Raw genomic sequence first — 22,321 nt, forward strand, 5'->3', positions numbered from 1 at the left:
TTAACTATTTAATAAGATTATGGTGTAAAATGTATTTATACGAATGTCGTTCTTCAGTTTGTATGAATGTTTAACAGATGGTATATACCATTGCGTTCTGTTTCCAAGCGGAACGAAAATCACGTTCATAGAGTTACAGCGGAAGAATTCTAGCGTTGCACCACTATGTACATGTGAATCTTTGGCATGATCGTAAGTCGTGTTTTTTATATATATAAAATGTTTCTTTTTCTGCGTTAATGTATTATTTTAGGCTTTATTTCAGAAAATCTGACATGTTTTAATTATAGAATTAAAAAATCATACTTATGTTCTGCTGTTATTATCATAAAATGTTCATGTGTTTACCATATTTGTCAGATAACGTTAACTAATTTACATTATTTGTGATTATATTTACGTCTGTGTGTTTATTTTTAGAAATGGTTTGTGTAAATGTGAAAAGTAAACAATATTGTATACACTGCTATATGTCGTTTTTCAGCTGTCTGAAGCTGGACCTTTCAACTTTTGACTTCTTAAAGTAAAATAGAAATATCCATATTTTTATAATTCATTAATTTTTCTTAGTCATAGGAGACAAAACGTATATGAATGCAATAAATGCATGTATTTTTTACTTTAATTATTGGGCAACTTCTGTATGACTAAGTATGTGTGTTTTAAAGGTCCTCAGAACGGGTTACTTGTGTGACATCTGACCATGAAGCGGTTGTACATCGGTGGTCTCGGCCACACTGTATCCGAAAAGGACCTCAAAGACCGATTCGGAAAATTTGGGGACGTGTCAGACGTGGAAATCATCACGAGGAAGGACGAAGATGGTATGTTAAAGTTAAAACCCCATTCAGATATTTCTATGCAATGCGATGAAAGAAGGAAAACTGAGTTGCTTTAATATTTTTTTTGTGATTTATTGCAGGAGCTCTTCTGAAGAAATTTGGTTATGTTAACATAAACATCACAGATGCCGAATACAAACGATGTATGTCCATTTATTTAACATTTTGTGATTAGAAGAACAGAAGCATCCAAATCACCAATATGTACGTTTCCTCCTTATTTTGCAGGTATAGGCGTCTTAAATAAATCAACATGGAAAGGTGGAACTTTAATGATTCAACAGGCAAAAGAGAGCTTTCTACATCGGTAAAAACATTTTTAACACTAATGCTTCATATTAGTTCAACTATACAGTTTGTGTTTAATATATACATTTTTTAGACTTGCAGAAGAACGACAAGAAATAGTCAAGCAGGCGAAAACCCCAAAGATCAGCCCTCAGAAGACGGTGGTGGAGACTCTCAAGACAGCCGGCGTCGAGAACTTTCACATGAAAGCTGCCGTCCCAGGAACCGAAATTCCAGGACATAAGGTTTGCTTATTGCTAAAAACGTTTCTGCAAAAATAGCTCATTTATTGGTTTATAAACATTGGTTTTCTTTTTCTCCGCTCTGTCCAGGATTGGGTTGTGAGTAAATTCGGGAGGGTCCTTCCTGTTCTCAACCTTAAATGTAAAGGAAAGAAGAAGATATCCTTTTGTGTTGTTATACTAGTAGAAAGATGTGGTCTCAGATTCATTTGCATGTAGACGTACCTTTTATTTAACCCTTTAGTCTTAAAGGATTAGTCAATTTTCAGTCAAAATCCAGATATTTACTCACCACCATGTCATCCAAAATGTTAATGTCTTTCTTTGTTTAGTCGAGAAGAAAGTATGTTTTTTGAGGAAAACACTCCAGGAACCTTCTCATGTTAATGGACTTTAATGGACCCCAACGCGTAACAGCCCTAATGCAGTTCAAAATTGGAGCTTCAACGGACTCTAAATGATCCCAAATGAGGCATAAGGGTCTTGTCTGGCGGAACGATTGTCATTTTTGACATGAAAAAAATTCACTGTTAAATCACAACTTCTCGTCTTACTCCGGCTGTGTGATGAGGCAGCGCAACCTCACGTAATTGCGTAATGCCGTGGAAAAGACACGTGTTACATATATAAAACGCACATTTGCGGACCATTTTAAACAATAAACTGACACAAAGACATTAATTAGTATCATTCGACATACAACAACGTCGGAACGGTCCTCTTTCTCCACACTTGTAAACACTGGGGCATAGTTTCGCATACGTCATCCGTGACCTTTCGGCGTGATGACGCATTACGTGACGTCGTGCTGGCACATCACAGGATCGGAGACAGACGAGAAGCTGTAGTTTAAAAGTGCATATTTTTTATTTTTCTTGCCAAAAATGACAATCTTTTCGCTAGATAAGACCCTTATGCCTCGTTTGAGATCGTTTAGAGTTCTTTGAAACTGCAATTTTAAACTACATTAAATCTGTTATGTGTTGGGGTCCATTAAAGTCCATTAAAATTAGAAAAATCCTGGAATGTTCTCCTCAAAAAACACAATTTCTTCTCGGCTGAACAAGGAAAGACATCAGCATTGGTCGTGAGTAAATTACCTGGATTTTTTTTTTTTGAGAAAATGGACTAATCCTTTAAGCATGCAGTTTTATCTTTCCTCCATGCAATATTTATCCTTAACTTTGAAAACGTCTTCAAATATGATCCGTCCAAACACTGCCACAACATCAAGAGACTGGAGGCCGAAGACGACGTCACGCCGGTGTCCGAGCTAACGTGGGAGATTTCGGGTGGAGATGATGAAATCAGTAAGAAAAGAAGAGGAGAGTTTCCGAAGCAGAAACCGTGCCCCAAAAAACCCAAACAAGACTTAAGTGCATTGCTTAGCAGATACACCAAATCTGCTTTTGAAAACAAGAACGCGGTCAACCAACAAAACAGACTTGATGCTAACGAAAATCAAAGGTTTGTTAAAAAATCGGTTTGTGTGTTTGACAATGATGATTCGGAAGATGAAATCAGGAGATTGGTTGCTGAAGAAAGTTTGAAAACCTCGACCTTCACCGAGGTCGATGAAGACAACTTAGAGGTGGTAGGAGATGATTTTGTAGTTAGGTCTAATATCGTGTGGGGCAAAGCTGAACGAGATGCTGTGAAATCCCAGCTTGCTGCAAAAGACGACGAAGAGTACGATTCTGCGGACACGGATGAGATACTCACTCAGAGTAAAACCCTCTGTGCGGAAAAATCCCAGGATGTAGAATCCCAAATGAAATCTAGAAAAGCCAACGCAGAGCCTTTCAGTAGTAGCAATGAAGCGTCCGATGAAGAAGATGATGATGATGATAGCATAGATTCAGAGTATGAAGCTATGGTGGGGAACTGTAACCGATTAGAAATTTCCTTTGCAGAGTTGGAACAACTAGCTAAAAATGCAGAGGTGATGTCAGATGATGAAAAGAAAGAAGAAGAAGAACCCAAAGAGAAACCAAGTGTATCAAACAAAACCAAAGGCAATAACCCAGAAGATATTCTAGCATCCATCCTTGGGGACGATACACCTGAAAAAGAAAAGAAGAAGAAGAAAAAAAATCAGGTGAGCACCGGATCTCTTCCTGCTTTCATTGGAACAAAAGATCTTTTTGGATTTTCTTCATCTGGTCCTTCAGGCCTGAAAAGGACAGGAGAGACTTTAAACCATAACTCAACCCTGGGTGCCAAAAAAACAAAACAAGACCTAAAACTGTCTCCTAACCATACTTTGACGAAAGTTCAGCCGTCCACAAGCGCAAACGTACATGTGGACAAAGTCTCCGACTCGAGTTCTTCATCAGATGAATCTTCCAGTGTAGAATCAAATTGCACTGATGATGAAGACGGTAAGGATAATCGAGATGATGTCATCTCCTCTAAAACAACTTCGGTGAGAACAGATCATTTGACAAAATCCAACCATCCGAAAAAGACTGTGGCTGCTAATAACTCGGTACCCAAAAAGACAAATCCCCCCAGTTCCTCCAGCAGTAGCTCATCTAGTGAGGATTCAGAGACCGGAGATGAGGATGAAACCTCCAGAACTGAGCTGAAGACCATTTCAAAGAAAGTTGATTCACATCCCACAGTTCTTCACCCGACCGTCCCGGACGCCCAGAAACAACTACAGGACAACCAGAAACGTCTCGCTGCTCTGGAGCAGAGACAGAAAGAGACCGAACAACAGAAGAAACTGATACAAGGCGCTCTGTCTAATGTGGTGAGTGGTGACCTACGACAAAATATCGGCAACCTGCTTCATCTTAAAGGCGGGGTGCATGATCTCTGAAAGCCAATGTTGACATTTGAAATCAGCTAAGCAAACACGCCCCTACCCCTTTAGAATCTGGACCTTCTTTTGATAGACGCGCCCCACACATACGCAACCCAGAAATCGATGTCGGTTAGTAGACATGCCTCTTGCTGCTGATTGGCTACAAGTGTGGTTTGGTACTTGGCGTGATTCCCTTTTCCAAAGTGTTTTTCAAAAATCATGCACCCCACCTTTAATTGATTCTGCCAACAAAGTGGTGTTTCTGAATGGCCTAAGGAGGAGATGAACATAAAATACGTGCTAATGCTGAGTTTACACCAAACGCGTTTTGGGCGTCAAAATCGCGTCTACCGCGCCTAGTTTGCCGCTTGAACACTTTGAATGCATTCGCGCGTGTAGAGCGAAGTAGACGCGCGGAAAAAGCACGAATTTGACGCGCGTCCGAAGCAAAATCCGCTTCTTGTGGGAGGGGCAACTGCTGTGCGAGTGTCTGTTTGCAAGATGACTGATGTTACTTGTGCATTTATCAAGAGAGTTACCAGTTTGTATTGGGTATAAAAATAAACGGCGCGGGTCGATAAACGTCACGTGACTCAAAAGTGAAGTGTGTATTACAACTTACCAGGTTGCCCAAAGTCCTTACTGACACTCTTCCAAGCGAGGTCCTTTTTATTCCTGTCTCCTCTATAGAAAAAACAACTTGTGTCATATAGCTTCGAGTGACTGCTTGAGTGAGTGACTCCGGGCGGGGCTGCCACCACAGCAGCAGGCAGGCTCCTGATTGGTTAACGCGGCGGGAAATTCCGCCAAAGTTCAAATTTTTCAACTCGTCGTCAGCCGCAAATTCGCGTGAACTGCAAAATGCACAAAAGCACCATTCGCGCGAGCTTCACGCGCGAAAGAGGCGGAAACGCGTCTTCCGCTCCGCGCCGAACGCCTCTTCCGCGCCACGGGACCTCCTGACGCGCGTCAACGCGTCTGCACATTGACTTAACATTGAAATCACTCGCGCTTCACGCCTCTAGCGCGGTTGGTGTAAACGTACCATTAGACTATTCAGTTATTAGCATTATCTAATTTTTGAGGTGCCGTTAGCGTCTTTTGCATGTGAGCTAGAGCAGTGGTTCTCAAACTTCCCCAGCGTGCGGCCTCCCTTGTTTACGGTGCATTCCCCCACTGCCCCCCCAACGAAAACCACGACAACAACAAGTTCCAAAATGTACCTGTATAATTTAATACGTTTTGTTTAATTAAAATAAGTAGTTTTGTTGGTTAGTAGGCTTATTTTTTGGTTTAATTACACATAATTCATGACAAATTAATGTATTTTACAAAAATGTCATAAAACTGGGGCCCCCCTGGGCCCCGGACCCCAGTTTGAGAACTACTGAGCTAGAGGTCTTCAAGGGTCCAAGGAAATGTACCCAAATCACTTTTTACCCGAAGGGCATAAATATATTTTTAAGACCCGACCCGACCAAAGTCAGAGAAAATTAAACCAGAGTCCAATCCGAACCAGTGGCAAATTTTTAACCCGACTGGACCCGAATGTAAACGTCATTGACGTGTGTGCAGTCTGTAGCCCCGCACGCACCTGTCAGACAGAAAGAAACCCCGGTGGCCTTGCAACCCTTTGTCCTGCTGCTCCATCTATTTTCCTTTGTTATCTGATGATGACACCAAGGGAAACGCTAAAATGTGCATTCTAAATTGATTGACAGGTCTGGCTCAATGAAAATTAACCTACCACGAGCCACAAGATGTTGCAAACGCTCTTGGCAAACAGAGCAAGGGTTGTAAAAGGACTCCATGCACACACGCAAGAAAGTTTGGGTCTTCTTGGGTCCATTGGGCAAAAATGCTTTCATATTGTATCTGACCCGTGTCCAAGGCACACGTGAAACTTTTAGACCCGAACATGCTCAGGTCGTACCTTAGGCTTTCGAATATACGTAGACCCGTGAAGACCTCTAGTCTGAGCTCCTCATATACACATAGATGCCTATTTAAATATGAAGGCTGTACAATAGTTTGTATGTAGTTGTATTTATTTTATGCATGATTTATCTATGTGTATTTTATAGGACAACGCAAACAGAGCCAAACACATTGTGTTTGATTCGGATGAGGAAAGTGACAAAACGTCAGACGTGCAAACGGCAAGCCTGAAACACAAACTCTTCGAGGGTGATTCAGAATCTGATCCTGAAGATCTGGAAACCACAAGAGAAGACTTGAAAGAAAAGGCAGATATTGACCAAATGATTCAAATGAGCAGTTGATTATCTCCACAACCATTTTTTGTTATTTATTGCCGTTTTGTTTCTACAGTCGAACAAAAAAACTGCCAGCAGCAAGCTGTTTGACAGCAGTGATGGTGAAGATGAGGACGACGATGATGAGAACGATCGCTTTCAGATCAAGCCTCAATTTGAGGGCAAAGCTGGTCAGAAGGTTTGTCTCCTTCATGATGGAGGAATTCGTATTGCAGCATACTTAAAATGTTTGAATTTTATTCAATATTTTGTTTTTTAGCTCATGCAACTGCAGTCGAGATTCGGAACGGATTCAAGATTCCAGATGGATACTAGGTTTCTGGAAAGTGACAATGAGAAAGAAGATGAAGGTCATTTAAGATCTCATGACATCAAGATATTTTTTAGAGTGTACATGTAAATTTAATCTTTACCTTTCACAACTTCTGATTCAGATGGACCGACTCCAGCGATGCACACGGAGGACGAACTTCATGAGGAGAAAAAGAAAACGCTTGATATTCTCCAAAGCGTCCTAAAAACCAGCATTAAAGTCAGAGAACCTGTGAAGACCAAGATGTTTAAGTATGAATAAATCTGAAGTTAATATTGAGATTAGTCATGAGCTGCATTTCCATTACCCTTTAAATTGCGCAAATTGAATATATTTTTCCATATACAGGTCACCTGATAATAGTCACATGATTATTCTTAAAATGCCGCTGTATGTTTGGTTGGGTGACAAGAGAGAAGAAGTTTGTTCGACTTTAACCGACAAGCGCATGACATCAAAATACAGCGAGAGCGATTCAGGAGTCGACGGCTCTGTATGGTTTCGCGGTATTTTGATGTCATCTGCATGTTGGTCTATGTGGCACCGTATAAATTCGAATACACCCATCACCATGGTGTTTGGAATGACTTATTGCAAGACAACAAAATTACGTTTTAGTCGCATAACATTGGTTAATGGAAACATCGTCACTTCGCATAGTTTTTTGAAAATAACGCTAAAGTTTTGCGCTTATGTTTTATGGAAACGCAGCTATAGACTGAGAGAAACTGATCTTTTATTTGAAGAGTTTGGTTCCAAAACTCAATAAACGCCATTTTTGAAAAAAATTAGTTACTGCCAGAATCAGTATTATATCAGGTCAGTATTATAAAGTAAATTCTTAATTTTATGCAAAATCCAATTTCCGCAGTGTTATTCTGTCATCTTTTCTCCCTTTTTTCCCAAAATGCAATAAACGCCACTCCCCCTTTTCTACAGAATGCCATAAATCCACTCCTCCACAGATTACAGCGCACCTCACGCAATGTAAACAAAGAATGGCGGCGCGTTGAGTACACGGAATCCTAGTTTTCCTCATCTACTATGTACTTCGTGATCACCAAACAAACAAAAACAAAATAATACTTTGATAGCATTGATAAACCTGTGATAGTTTTCTGTGACGGGAAAGAAACGTAAGCCATCAACATCTAATAATTTACGCAGAGGAACTCGGGAAACCGGTGCTTGTTTGGCCGGGCCGACAGCATCAAGTTACTGTCATGCTAACACATTGACCCCAGCGGATCTTATGAAAAACTTTCCATAATTTTACTCAAAGTCAACGAAAATCGAGCAGGACCAAAACATTTTACAGCTGATCGCTTTGAAAAAAGTTAAGCGACGTCAAGTTTAACCGATGACTTCTTAATATGACAAAGTAAGTGTTTTGATTAATGACACTAATGTTTATATTTTTAATTAGTGTGTACAACTAGTCAACTAAATGAATATAACATGGCAAAGATGAATGCACATTTATATAGGCGATTGATTCAATAGATTTATAGCATTTTTAATAAAAACTTGTCATGGATTTATTGCATTTTGTGGAAAAAATAATTCGTTTTTATAATAAATCTTTGAAAATCAAGTTATGGATTTGAATTTTTTATGTTTTTATAACCTAAAGATGCTATGTGAAAGTTTGTAACAGAAAATAGTGGTTTTCATCTTGTCACTTTCTTGGTATAGAAAACACGTTTTTACCGAAATTTGTCAAAAATGATTTGTTGCGTTTTGGAACCAAATTCTTCATTTACTGCTTACTGAATACTTTGCCATACACTGCATACTGACAAAATATTTAGGGCTGCAAAATGATTAATCACGAATATTTTTTTTATAAAGTATTTATAATTATATATCATATCAACTATATATAAATAAAAATGCATATACACATATATGTATATATGTATATGTATATGTATATGTATATGTGTGTGTGTGTGTGTGTGTGTGTGTGTGTGTGTGTGTGTGTGTGTGTGTGTGTGTGTGTGTGTGTGTGTGTGTGTGTGTGTGTGTGTGTGTGTGTGTGTGTGTGTATGTACAAAACTTTTATCCTGTAATCGATTTGTTATTTTGTAAATATTTTCAAAAAATATTTTGTAATTTTTTTATATATACATTTTAATCAAAAATGTGTCTTACATTTTTCTGATATGCAAAATAAATCTGATAATGCACTTGGTTAAAAAAATGGTCCATCTCTGGCTATTTCAATGTTGTGTATAGGAGGCTACTTGGTAAGTTTTACAGGTGGCCATTTTTTTCATTTAAATCCATTTCTTTTATTTTGTGTTTCAGAGACGTTTCAGCCCTCCATTATGACCCAACACGTGAAGAACATGCAGTTTTTGAGGGCAATACAAAGCAACCAGCAGTGAAAGAAAGGTATTAAGTAAACTCATCTCTGGCTCATACTCAACGATCGTGTGTATTTCCTTTAGTAACCTGCAGTCTAATGCCAACCTCAGGGTATTGTTCAGTTATTGTTTATTCAACGTTTATTAGGGCCCGAGCACCGAGGAGCAGACCAGAATGGTCTGCACCGTGGGTGCAAACCCTATTGTTTTTGCTCAGTTTCTTTTTTTTCTTCTCCAAAATGAATCGCATTTTTGAGGGCCTAAATTTAACACTGACAGTTTAACACTGACAGTTTAAGACTGATAATTTAACACTGATAATTTAACACTGATAATTTAACACTGACAATTTAACACTGATAATTTAGCACTGATAATTTAATACTTATTAATTATTTAATAATTTAATACTTAATTATTAAATTATAATTTAATACTGATAATCGGGTATTTTAATACTGATAAACATAAACAAAAAAGTTAATTGATTTGAATTAAGGTAAATTTGTTATAAACAAATTAATTTATCATTGAATGACCACGTGGCTCCCTAAATATATACACACAAGCTTGATTAGACGCATTGTGTCTCTACACTTGGAATAAACTTCTTATTATCCTATTACCATCATCTGTAGTTTAGTAGACTATGCAGTAGCCTAATATTGGTATTAAATTGTGAAACATTACCTGATTATCTTCGGAGGTGTACTAGAGTGGGAAATTACGACAGTTGCAAGTATTCTCCAGCGACTCTAGGGGTCGCTGTTTGACAAAAATGCTGAAAATGCATAGAGCGGCTTTAAGGTAAATTGTTACAGTAATTTTTACTGTAATCTTACGCTGGGTGGCTTATTGTTATGGATAAAATTGATAAACAAATTAATTTAACATTGAATGACCACGTGACTCATTCAATGTTAAATGAGCCACGTGGCCATCCCACACTGACTAATCTCTCGAAATACAGATAGCACACATGTTGTGCTCTAAAAGGTGTGTCCTCTCAACCTGAGATCAAGGATACCAAATTCGATTAAAAAATTAGTTAATGTGCTGGAACAATGTAAAAAAAAATAAACAGCATTTTTGTCAAAATCAACATTTATTTTGTGTTACTTTAACTTAAAATAATAAGTTAAACAATTTAACACTGATGTTTTAAAAATTAAAGTTTTAAACATAAAATTTCTAAAAATTTAACACTGGAAATTTAACACTGATAATTTAACACTGACAAGACAATTTAACACTGACAATTTAACACTGACAATTTAACACTGATATTTTAACACTGATAATTTAACACTGGAAATTTAACACTGGAAATTTACACTGATATTTTAACACTGATAATTTAATACTTATTAATTATTTAATAATTTAATAATTTAACACTGGAAATTTAACACTAATAATTTAACACTGACAAGACAATTTAACACTAATAATTTAACACAATTTCAAGAGAACAGCCTTCCCGCTACGATTTATAATTTGGTAGGATCATCTATCACCCCAAGACCTACAAAAAGTCCCTTGGAACCAAGCTCTAAACCCCACAGGAAGTCAGCCATTTTTAATTTTCTCTGTGATTTCTGTGCAAATTTTGCCATTTCCAGGCGTCGTACTTTAACGAACTCCTCCTAGAGATTTAATCAGATCATCATCATATTTGGTCCGTGTCTTGTAAAGGCATTTGCGATGCTAAATTGCAGAAATCTTGACATGTTGTTGGAGGGTGTGTCCGTGGCGGACTGACAAATTTCACCATTTTCGCATGAAACAGGAAGTTGTTATAACTCAGGCATACAATGTTCAATGTGCCACACGCATCACATATTTGATAAGGGTCTTGGCCTGAACACATTTCAATGTCAATATTCAGCTTCAGTCATAGCGCCACCTAGAGGTAGCAGGAAATGCCATGTTTTACGCTGTGATTTACTGCTCTTAGAGATTTAATCAAATCATCATCATATTTTTTCAGACTGATGTTAAGCCCTTTGCGGTGATAAATTGCAAAGATCTTGACTTTTCGTTGAAGGGCGTGTCCGTGGCGGCCTGGCAAAGTCTGATGTTTCGCCATGAAACAGGAATCTGTTGCAATTCAGACATACATTGTCCGATCTGCCCCAGACTTCACACATTTGATAAGGGTCGTGGCCTAAACACATTTCCATGTTTATATTCAGTAACAGCCATAGCGCCACCTAGTGGCAGCAGGAAATACCATGTTTTAAGCTGTGATTTACGGCTCTTAGAGATTTAACTATATAAACGTCATATTTGGTCAGACTAATCTTGAGGCCTTTTGTTATGAGAAATAGCGACGACCTTGACTTTTCGTTAAAGGGCGTGCCCATGGCGGCCTGGCAAAGTATGGCTAAACTAATTGCAATTTTGACAGCCTAAACAAGCTTAAAAAGTCATGACACACATGCACATGTGTCAAATGTGGTGAATATTTTCATTTGATATAGGCTTCAGACCTGGGGGTGTAAAACGAACAGATACAAAATGCAGTAGGATCATGTAGCGCCCCAAGACCTATAAAAAAGTCTCTTGGAGCAAAGCTCTAAACCCGACAGAAAGTCAGCCATTTTGAATTTTCTCTGAAATTTGAGGGCAAATTTTGTAATTTCCAGGCTTCATACTTTAACTAACTCCTCCTAGAAATGTAATCAGATCATCACCATATTTGGTGTGTGTGATGTAATTGCCTTTGCGATGCTAAATTGCGGAGATCTTGAGTTTTTGTTGGAGGGTGTGTCTGTGGTTCCCTGCCAAATTCTGTATTTCGCAATGAAACAGGAAGTTGTTCTAACTCAGGCTTAAACCGTCCAATATGACACACGCTTCACATGTTTCGCAAGTGTCCTGGCCTGAACACATCAACATGACAATATTCAGAAAAAGTTATAGCGCCACCTGCTGGCAGCAGGAAATGCCATGTTTTACACTTACTGCTCATTAAAATATATTCAGATCATCACAGATAATTTAACACTAGAAGTTTAACACTGACAATTTAACACTGACAATTTAACACTGACAATTTAACACTGACAATTTAACACTGACAATTTAACACTGACAATTTAACACTAGAAGTTTAACACTAGAAGTTTAACACTAGAAGTTTAACACTGACAATTTAACACTGACAATTTAACACTGACAATTTAACACTGACAATTATTTAATAATTTAATACTTAATTATTAAATTATAATTTAATACTGATAATCGGGTATTTTAATACTGATAAACATAAACAAAAAAGTTAATTGATTTGAATTAAGGTAAATTTGTTACAGTAATTTTTACAGTAATCTTACGCTGCGCAGCTTATTGTTATGGATAAAATTGATAAACAAATTAATTTAACATTGAATGACCACGTAGCTTCCTAAATATATACACACAAGCTTGATTAGATGCATTGTGTCTCTACACTTGGAATAAACTTCTTATTATCCTATTACCATCATCTGTAGTTTAGTAGACTATTCAGTAGCCTAATATTTGTATGAAATTGTGAAACATTACCTGATTATCTTCGGAGGTGTACTAGAGTGGGAAATTACGACAGTTGCAAGTTTTCCCCAGCGACTCTAGGGGTCGCTGTTTGACAAAAATGCCGAAAATGCATAGAGCGGCTTTAAGGTAAATTGTTACAGTAATTTTTACAGTAATCTTACGCTGGGTGGCTTATTGTTATGGATAAAATTGATAAACAAATTAATTTAACATTGAATGACCACGTGACTCATTCAATGTTAAATGAGCCACGTGGCCATCCCACACTGACTAATCTCTCGAAATACAGAAAGCACACATGTTGTGCTCTAAAAGGTGTGTCCTCTCAACCTGAGATCAAGGATACCAAATTCGATTAAAAAATTAATTAATGTGCTGGAACAATGTAAAAAAATAAGCAGCATTTTTGTCAAAATCAACATTTATTTTGTGTTACTTTAACTTAAAAAAATAAGTTAAACAATTTAACTTGATTTTATAAGTTATGTCAACAATTTAACACTGATGTTTTAAAAATTAAAGTTTTAAACATAAAATTTCTAAAAATTTAACACTGGAAATTTAACACTGGAAATTTAACACTGGAAATTTAACACTGATATTTTAACACTGATATTTTAACACTGATATTTTAACACTGATATTTTAACACTGACATTTTAACACTGGAAATTTAACACTGGAAATTTAACACTGGAAATTTAACACTGGAAATTTAACACTGACAATTTAACACTGCTATTTTAACACTGATATTTTAACACTGGAAATTTAACACTGGAAATTTACACTGATAATTTAACACTGATATTTTAACACTGATAATTTAATACTTATTAATAATTTAATAATTTAATACTTAATTAGGGCCCGAGCACAGAGGAGCAGGCCAGAATGGCCCTATTGTTTTGCTCAGTTTCTTTTTCTTCTTCTCCAAAATGAATCGCATTTTTGAGGGCCTAAACATGCTCGAAAACTCATGAAACTTTGCACACGCGTCAGAAGTGACGAAAATTTACATGTGGTGCAGGCGTCAGAAGTGGGCGTGTAGAAATGACTCGATAGCGCCACCTGCAAAATTTCAAGAGAACAGCCCTCCCGCTACGAAAAACATACAGATACGAAATTTGTTAGGGTCATTTATCACCTCAAGATCTACAAAAAGTCCCTTGGAACCAAACTCTAAACCCCACAGGAAGTCAGCCATTTTGAATTTTCTCTGTGATTTCTGTGCAAATTTTGCCATTTCCAGGCGTCGTACTTTAACGAACTCCTCCTAGAGATTTAATCAGATCATCATCATATTTGGTCAGTATCATCTAAAGGCCTTTGCGATGCTAAATTGCGGAGCTTTTGACTTTTTGTTGGAGGGTGTGTCCATGACGGACTGACAAATTTCACCATTTTCGCATGAAACAGGAGGTTGTTATAACAGCAGCCCGCCAGCTACATTAAACGAACAGATACAAAATGCGGTAGGATCATGTAGCGCCCCAAGACCTACAAAAAAGTATCTTGGAGCAAAGCTCTAAACCCGACAGAAAGTCAGTCATTTTGAATTTTCTCTGAAATTTGAGGGCAAATTTTGTAATTTCCAGGCTTCATACTTTAACAAACTCCTCCTAGAAATTTAATCAGATCATCACCATATTTGGTGTGTGTGATGTAAAGGCCTTTGCGATGCTAAATTGCCGAGATCTTGAGTTTTTGTTGGAGGGTGTGTCTGTGGTTCCCTGCCAAATTCTGTATTTCGCAATGAAACAGGAAGTTGTTCTAACTCAGGCTTAAAATGTCCAATCTGACCCTCACTTCACATGTTTGATAAGTGTCCTGGCCTGAACACATCAACATGACAATATTCAGTAAAAGTTATAGCGCCACCTGCTGGCAGCAGGAAATGCCATGTTTTACACTTACTGCTCATTAAAATATATTCAGATCATCATTATAATTGGTCAGTCTGAACTTAAGGACTTCAAAATGATAAATTGTGAAGATCTGGATTTTTCGTTAAAGGGCGTGTCAGTAGCGGCCTGGCAAAGTTTGATGTTTCACTATGAGAAAGCTGTTTTAACTCAGGCATGCAATGTCCGCCTTGTCACAGACTTCATATGTTTTACAAGGGTCCTGGCCTGAACACATCAATATATCAACAATCAAGTACAGTCATAGCGCCACCTGCTGCACACAGGAGGTGTGGCACATCAAAGTTCCTTTGAATATCCACCTGAATACCCACTTAAATTTAAATCCCCTTGGTTCACTGCTTTACTAAGGCTATAGGGTGGCAGTGCACATGCGTGCAAGGGCCCTTCCATCGCTGCTTGCGGCTTTAATTTAACATTTAATTTTATTCAACGTTTATTTAACATTTAATTTTATTCAACGTTTATTTAGCATTTAATTTTATTCAACGTTTATTTAGCATTTAATTTTATTCAATGTTTATTTAGCATTTAATTTTATTCAACGTTTATTTAGCATTTAATTTTATTCAACGTTTATTTAGCATTTAATTTTATTCAACGTTTATTTAGCATTTAATTTTATTCAACGTTTATTTTGCATTTCATTTTATTCAACGTTTATTTAGCATTTCATTTTATTCAACGTTTATTTAGCATTTCATTTTATTCAACGTTTATTTAGCATTTCATTTTATTCAACGTTTATTTAGCATTTCATTTTATTCAACGTTTATTTAGCATTTCATTTTATTCAACGTTTATTTAGCATTTAATTTTATTCAACGTTTATTTAGCATTTAATTTTATTCAATGTGTATTTTACATTTATTCAACGTTTTCGCACAGCAAAGCAGCGAGGCGGAAAAAACGTGAGGAGGCTGAAAAACTCCCTGAAGTTTCCAAAGAGATTTACTTTGACGTTTCGGCGGACCTAAAAACCGTGTTCGGGACGTCGAAAGACGATCAAGACGAGACTGAAACGGAAACTGAAAAGGTCTCGTGGGATAAAGAAGAGGAAGATGCAGAAGATGAAACAACACAGGACGACACATTTATGGAGCTGTCCTTCACTTCAAATGCAAAAACCTGCGAAGACACATCAGGTGGATTCAAATTCTCTTTCTTTGGAGATGATGCACCCAGCCAGTCAACCAGCAAAACAGGTGAACTGTTATTAAATTAAATATATTTATACATATTAGGCAATATTATAATACTTTGTGATATGCCACAGATACCATTTTGGTGCTGATGTTTTCTTGTATTTGTAACTATTCAGATGAGTATAAAGTAGAAACACTGAAAGAAGCAAAGTTCTCCTGGCAAGTGGATCCTCGTTTCCAGGACAGCAGTTCAGATGAGGAGGGCGTGGACGAGGTCGAGCAGGACCAATTAGCTTCCAGCAAAACCACAGAGTAATATTTTGCTTTTGGTTCTAGTACAGTACTCTAACTGTGCGTTCACACCATAGATATGATTAAAGGCTAGATGTCTCGCCCGCGCTGCTGGCCAATTGAGTGGAATGTCCGCAGTTGAAAATGAATGACGTCCGGCCACTTTGACGTTCTCGACGGTGGCGGTGTGAACGCACAGTAATAAAAAAAAAAATTGTTCATTAGGGGAGTAAGAAAATACCGCTAAGTTTGAGTATCATGATATAATTTGTTTGACAATACTGTATCGATGATCAAAAATGCAATATCTATCTATCTCTATCTATATCTATCTATCTATATATCTATCTATATATCTATATCTATATCTATATACAAGATTCATGGCAGTTGTTTCATTAAGAGTTTACATCCCGACCACTAGATGGCATTCTTCTGATCTATAAACTTAAAGACTGACAGGAAGTACTTGCATAGGGGTGCACCACAATTTTTTTGTGCTAAGGTTTGCATATGGTGGTGTGTTCTCCATGACAGTTTTCCTAAAATTATATCATATTATATTCTTAACATAAGAAGTATCCTATTGCATCGCTTTACAGCAGCGCAATGTACAGCAACATATCGCATCGAAACTTACGTGCCGTGATATGTATCGTATCGCAAGATTCTTGCTGATACACAGCCTTACTGTTTAGCCTTAAAGGCGGGGTGCATGATTTTTAAAAAGTCAGTAAGAGGCAGGCCGAGTACCAAAACACACTTGTAGCCAATCAGCAGTAAGGTGCATGTCAACTAACCGACATCGTTGCCTGGGTTGCGTACGTGTGGGACGGGTCTATCATAAGAATGTCCAGATTCTACTGGGGTAGGGGCGTATTTGTTTAGGTGATTTCAAATATCAACATTGGCTTTCAGAGATCATGCACCCCGCCTTTAATGAATTAATTTGGGTATTTTTGAAAGAAAAATCTTTCTTATGTGTTTCTACAGAGAACCAACTCCATTAAAAAAGGCGTTTTTCTTCTTCCACCAAGACGATGAACGGTTAAAAGGTGAGATAATCAAAATGGCGTTTTATCTTCGGTCATCACACCATTTATGTTTAATTAAAATGTATTTATTTTTTATAAACAAATCAGTAACAGCTAATTTTAAAGACGGGACATTTTTTAATTATGTGTCGTCCTTATATTTTATTTGTTTATTTAAATCATAATGTGTTTTTATCAGATGGGCCTGCGATGTTCTGTAGAAGTGTTGCACTTATAGAGCAGAGAGAAGCCTGGGAAGAAACAAGACAGTCACTTAAAGCGGTAAGCAAAAGACTTTATTATTCATATTTCATCATATTTTGAAATAGCTATTTTGAAATTTGATAATAATTAAACGTGGCTTGCATTAAAGATTTTATATTAGAATAGTGGTGCTTGCAAATCGCACACTGTGCAGTTAAGGAAAAGGTGGTGTTTTAAGGCCAAAGTATAGTCCATTTTTAACGTATATGCATGCAGACAGTGTGTGGTGCAATTTTTTTTCGATAAGTGCGCACGTACGGTGTATATTCAGTGCGTCCAGGAGATTCACTGCGTGTTTGCCGTAATGCGCATGCGTGGAACGTCTGTGTACACGTACGGGTCAAACAAACTATACTTTGCAAGGCTGTGCGTTCGACCGTGCTTGTACGTTCGTGTACATGTAAAAAACACAGATTGTACTCTGAGCTTAACTTTTGACAGCTATCAGACTATTTTACCTGACATACATGAAGACAGTCTCTTTTATTTATTTCAACAGGAGTGTCGTAAGAAACACAGAGATGCTAAAAGACGTCAGAGGCCATCGCTGAAAACCTAATTTTTTTATACATTTTCAGAACTACAGTAAACAGTTCTTGTTATTGCAAAAATTATTGCATTTACTTATATTTTGTTTTGCATTGCTGTAATTTATTGTTACAAATAACAAATCTGAATGCATAATCACTTGCAACATTTATCTTGAAAAGGAATAAATGTTTATTTCTAACACTAGGTGGTGCTGTGCCAGTATATTCCACACGAATGCATTTGTTTTCATTCTTCATTTCCTTTTTCATACCACGTCAACCCACAGAGCAGCTGTTTTAGAAATCAACAACATAATACGTTGATGATTTCTTAAAAGAGAAAGCAAATTATTTATTTTGCTCGATTCGTAAGAACCAGTTTTGTGTCGTTTAAATGACGCATGCATCTCGCTGTAGTTTCTCAGAAGATGTGGTGAGATGGTGTGAACAGTTCATGTGAAAACAAATGGGTTTAGACATAAGACAACAATCTCCTCCGCCTGGTTTGAGTTTACCACTCTGTTGTATGTAACTGATAATCGACTGCTAAAGTGTGAAATTCACTTTATCTGCCGACTCAAGCACTTTCCACTAACTGCTGTGAAAGACTATCTAGGTTAAACAAGACCTTTCACGACTTGTGATATCGTATTACTTTACCCAGATGTAAATTTGCAAAACATGGGCTGCATCTATACACACAGTGTTTCAGAAACACTGTCAGTTTAGATAGTTAACCCTTTTATATTCTTTACTCTTTTATACACCATTTTAGAAACAGCATGGCATGTATTTTATATTAAAATGTGCTTTTAAGAGTCTAAAAGTGGTCACTTCTGATCCTAAAGAGATTGTCAACTACCATGCATCTATATCTTTTAAAATTTAACTTACTGATTTGTTCATTTTATTGTGTGTTTAAGTAACTAGTAGTTACACATTAAGTCACATGAGTTGGCAACAAAAAGATTTTAGTGCGGCCTGTGCAATGAATTCGAAACCTTTTCATGCTCGAGTGGAAAAAATGTCACACTATTATTTCTGTCCGCTTACGAAACTCTTATTAAATCAACAGGGACTGTTTGACTCCATCCAGCTTACATCTCTGTTTATACTTGGGTTGTCATTTAGTATTATTTACTTAACTTGAATTGGTTTAAACTTTCAGGTCATTTTATGAAGCAATGCCTTTTACAGTTCAATGAGATGCACTTTTGTATCATTTTTATAAAACGCATGTTTTTGTGTTTATAGATTGCATTGTGCCTCTAACTCTTCATTAATACGTGAGGTATACGGTAACATATATATTTTGTTAAACATGCATAAATATATGAGTGATAACAATGATGACTTTGGTACCCGTTTATGAGATTGACAATTAGTTTTGATCATTTTATGCAAAGCATCACATCCTCAAGTCTGGGTCATACACATGTACACTGTGTTCTGCGTATAAACAGGACGCTGTGGTTTTCGGTTCTCCTGTGATGTCACAGCGGGTGTCTCTAGCCCGTGAGGGCAGCTGCTGTGACATCACGAAACTTTAGTTACCGCTTCCTGTTGCTAGGGAAAATTTGTATTTTGTTTTCTGGAATCGCATGTACAAGCGATCAAAATAGAAGTGCCTGTGCTAGTCGATTGTTGTGGGTACTTACCTGACTGTTGCCAAAAGAGATGTGAGCAAAAAATTTGTGTTTTTGGATGTGTCCCTTAAAATGCAAATGAGCTGATGAAATGCAAACACGGATCACCATAATGGTGGTTTGTTTAAATTAAATTAAAATCAATAGTGCTGTCAATTATTTTATCTCTCTCTCTCTCTTGCCGTGGTTAGATAGTGCAGATTAAGGGGTGGTATTATCCCCTTCTGACATCACAAGGGGAGCCAAATTTCAATTAGCAATTTTTTCCACATGCGTTCAGAGAATGGTTTACCAAAACTAAGTTACTGGGTTGATCTTTTTCACATTTTCTAGTCTTATAGAAGCACTGGGGACCCAATTATAGCACTTAAACATGGAAAAAGATTTTCATGATATGTCCCCTTTAAAATAAAGATAAAGGTTCACAGCAATGCCATAGAAGAAGCATTTCTTTCTTTACTTTTTATAGTGTAAAGTACCATTATCCACTAGTATTTTTGTCTTGTTTTCAGTAAAAATATCTAAATATCTTAAATGAAGATGTATTTTCTTGATAAGCAAAATGACCTAGGAAAATAAGTCTAGTTTTTAGACAGAAAATATAAAATTTGATGTGCTAATTTGTGCTTAAAACAAGACACAAAAATCTGCCGATGGAGTAAGAAAAGTGTTCTTGAATTAAGTGTTTATGAAAAAAGTAAACTTGTTTCAGGAAGAATGTTCTTATTCCATTGGCAGATTTTTTGCTTGTTTTGGGCACTAATTTGCTTAGAGTTTGTATTTTATGTCTAAAGACTAGACTTATTTTCTTAGGTCATTTTTCTCATCAAGAAAAGGCATCTAAATGTAAAAAATTGTAGATAGTATTTTTGTCTTGTTTTCAGTAAAAATAAGTAAGAAAGTTATATTTTGCAGTGCTGTCGCAAGACCATTTTTTGATGGTCTTGGGGGTCTCTAGAATTTTTTCAAGACCACAACTGCAAGATTTAAACTAAATTGCTGGTGCATAGACTGATATGGATCATTAATGTGATTTGGATGCAAAACTTTTGGCTTTAAAAGCAATCGTTTGCGTGTTTCTTAATAACTTTTGCACAGCTTTCGAGTTGCTATGTGGACTAAAATAGTAGGATTTGACATTTATATGTTCTTGAAAGGACCATTAAATGGTAGGTGGTTTTTAAGGTTGTTTTCATATGACACCAAATCAGTTTCGGTTCCACAGGTACCTTGATTTTTAGAAACAGATCTGACACCCAACATAAAGTCCCAGAAAGAATGGCTTAAATTGAACCAAATCATGCCCTGTCTTCGACTTTTAAACATAGGGATGGTCCATCTACTGTTTAATGCTTAAATTTGTCTTCAGTATATGATATGATACAGGCACTTTAATATTTATAATAATATTTATTATAATTCAACTCATGAGCTTAAACAAACTGAAGAAATAAATTAATAACAAAGCGAGTGTTATTTCTGTGCAAACAAAATGCATGCAGTATTTACTAGTAGTACTTTGAAGTCCTGCATGGTCCGCATGACCTCAGGCAAGGTCACGTGACCGACCAGAAGAACGGCCCCTCCCCCCGGATGACATGCACACGGCACATGCCAGCGAGTGTAAACAGAGGGGGTTGTGGTGATAAGACCTACAGTTCACATTTTGAAACATCTGAATAAAACTCAAAATCTTTCTTAAAAAAAGCAATAGTGTTTTCTATTGTTACAAGTTCTGTATTGCGTAAGACGTGCACGTGCTTTGCAACGAATCACCATACATTCAGTCTTTACTCTTTGTCAAGCTCTCAAAAGTCTGTACTTTTCCATACTTGAAGGTTTTTTGCTTTTCAGCTGTAAGTTAAACACTCCTCCCTCTGTTCCTCAAATCCCACCCCATTCGGCCCTCTGACTTCTGTGAGAGCCCTTGTTTGGATCGAGCGATGGGCCATTTCTCAATCCGAAGGCTGCAGCCTCCGGAGGTCGCGTATGCAGTCTGCATACGTAATTAAGCTAACTAGTCATTACGTTCGCAAGTCATGAGCATATTACAAAAATTTACGATTAACTCAAAGTAATAACCAATTTAATATTCTGAAATAAGACGTATCCAGCCTAAAAATGCGACCTCCGGAGGCTGCAGCCTTCGCAATGAGAAACGGCCATTACTGTTTACATTCATCGTGTTACCTGATTGGTCGACGCTTTTGTGAGGGACCGTCATCGATGGCCATTCTTGCTCTCTGATTGGCTGGCTGCTTTCTCGGTTAATCACGTTAGTGTGTGACGGCAGGAATGCACACAGTCTGTTTTTAGACTGAGAGAAACCAAAACATCTTTTTTATTTTTTTTTTAACAAAAAAGTGCGTTTGGCACAAAATGAAAATGGAAAGGAGATGTTGTCAGCTGAAGCTACAACTAGTTAGATTCCAATATGCTTGTTTATACAAGTTAGGATTTACTAGCTAAAGGGCTTTAACATGAATCAAGGCCAGGGTGTGTCACTACACGGGTGTATCTAGTTGCACTCTCAAAACAATCATGAGAGCCAGAAATGTTGTAGTTTGCGTTTATTTATTAGCACACATTTGTGGTGTAAAAGCTTTTTGCAGACAAAAAAACATAGACTGTTTCTACTAAACCTAAAAACTAACTATAAAATATAAATAAATAAGCTTGTGTGCTTCATTTGTGTAGCCTTACCCTACTGAAAAATCCAGCTGAGACCAGCATGAGCTGGTTTTAGCTGGTGTCCCAGCTTGGTTTTAGCTGGTTTTGATGGTGTAGCAAGCTGGTCTAGCTGT

General features: G+C 37.1%; 1 protein-coding gene across 1 annotated transcript; it reads left to right on the plus strand.

Annotated features, from left to right (window-relative positions):
* Positions 1-48: 48 nt before the first annotated feature.
* Positions 49-18,076, plus strand: nol8 (nucleolar protein 8). The gene is made up of 17 exons (XM_055218481.2): positions 49-192; positions 669-824; positions 923-985; positions 1,071-1,149; positions 1,225-1,375; positions 1,463-1,531; positions 2,565-4,127; positions 6,266-6,427; positions 6,513-6,635; positions 6,717-6,807; positions 6,892-7,021; positions 9,081-9,167; positions 15,496-15,812; positions 15,929-16,064; positions 17,037-17,098; positions 17,277-17,359; positions 17,841-18,076. Exons 2-17 carry the CDS (start codon positions 704-706, stop codon positions 17,898-17,900), a joined length of 3,297 nt encoding a protein of 1,098 aa, XP_055074456.2. The 5' UTR covers positions 49-192; positions 669-703; the 3' UTR covers positions 17,901-18,076.
* The last annotated feature ends 4,245 nt before the right edge of the window (positions 18,077-22,321 follow it).

Source organism: Misgurnus anguillicaudatus, chromosome 23 (genome assembly GCF_027580225.2).
Source record: "Misgurnus anguillicaudatus chromosome 23, ASM2758022v2, whole genome shotgun sequence".
Taxonomy (NCBI): domain Eukaryota; kingdom Metazoa; phylum Chordata; class Actinopteri; order Cypriniformes; family Cobitidae; genus Misgurnus; species Misgurnus anguillicaudatus.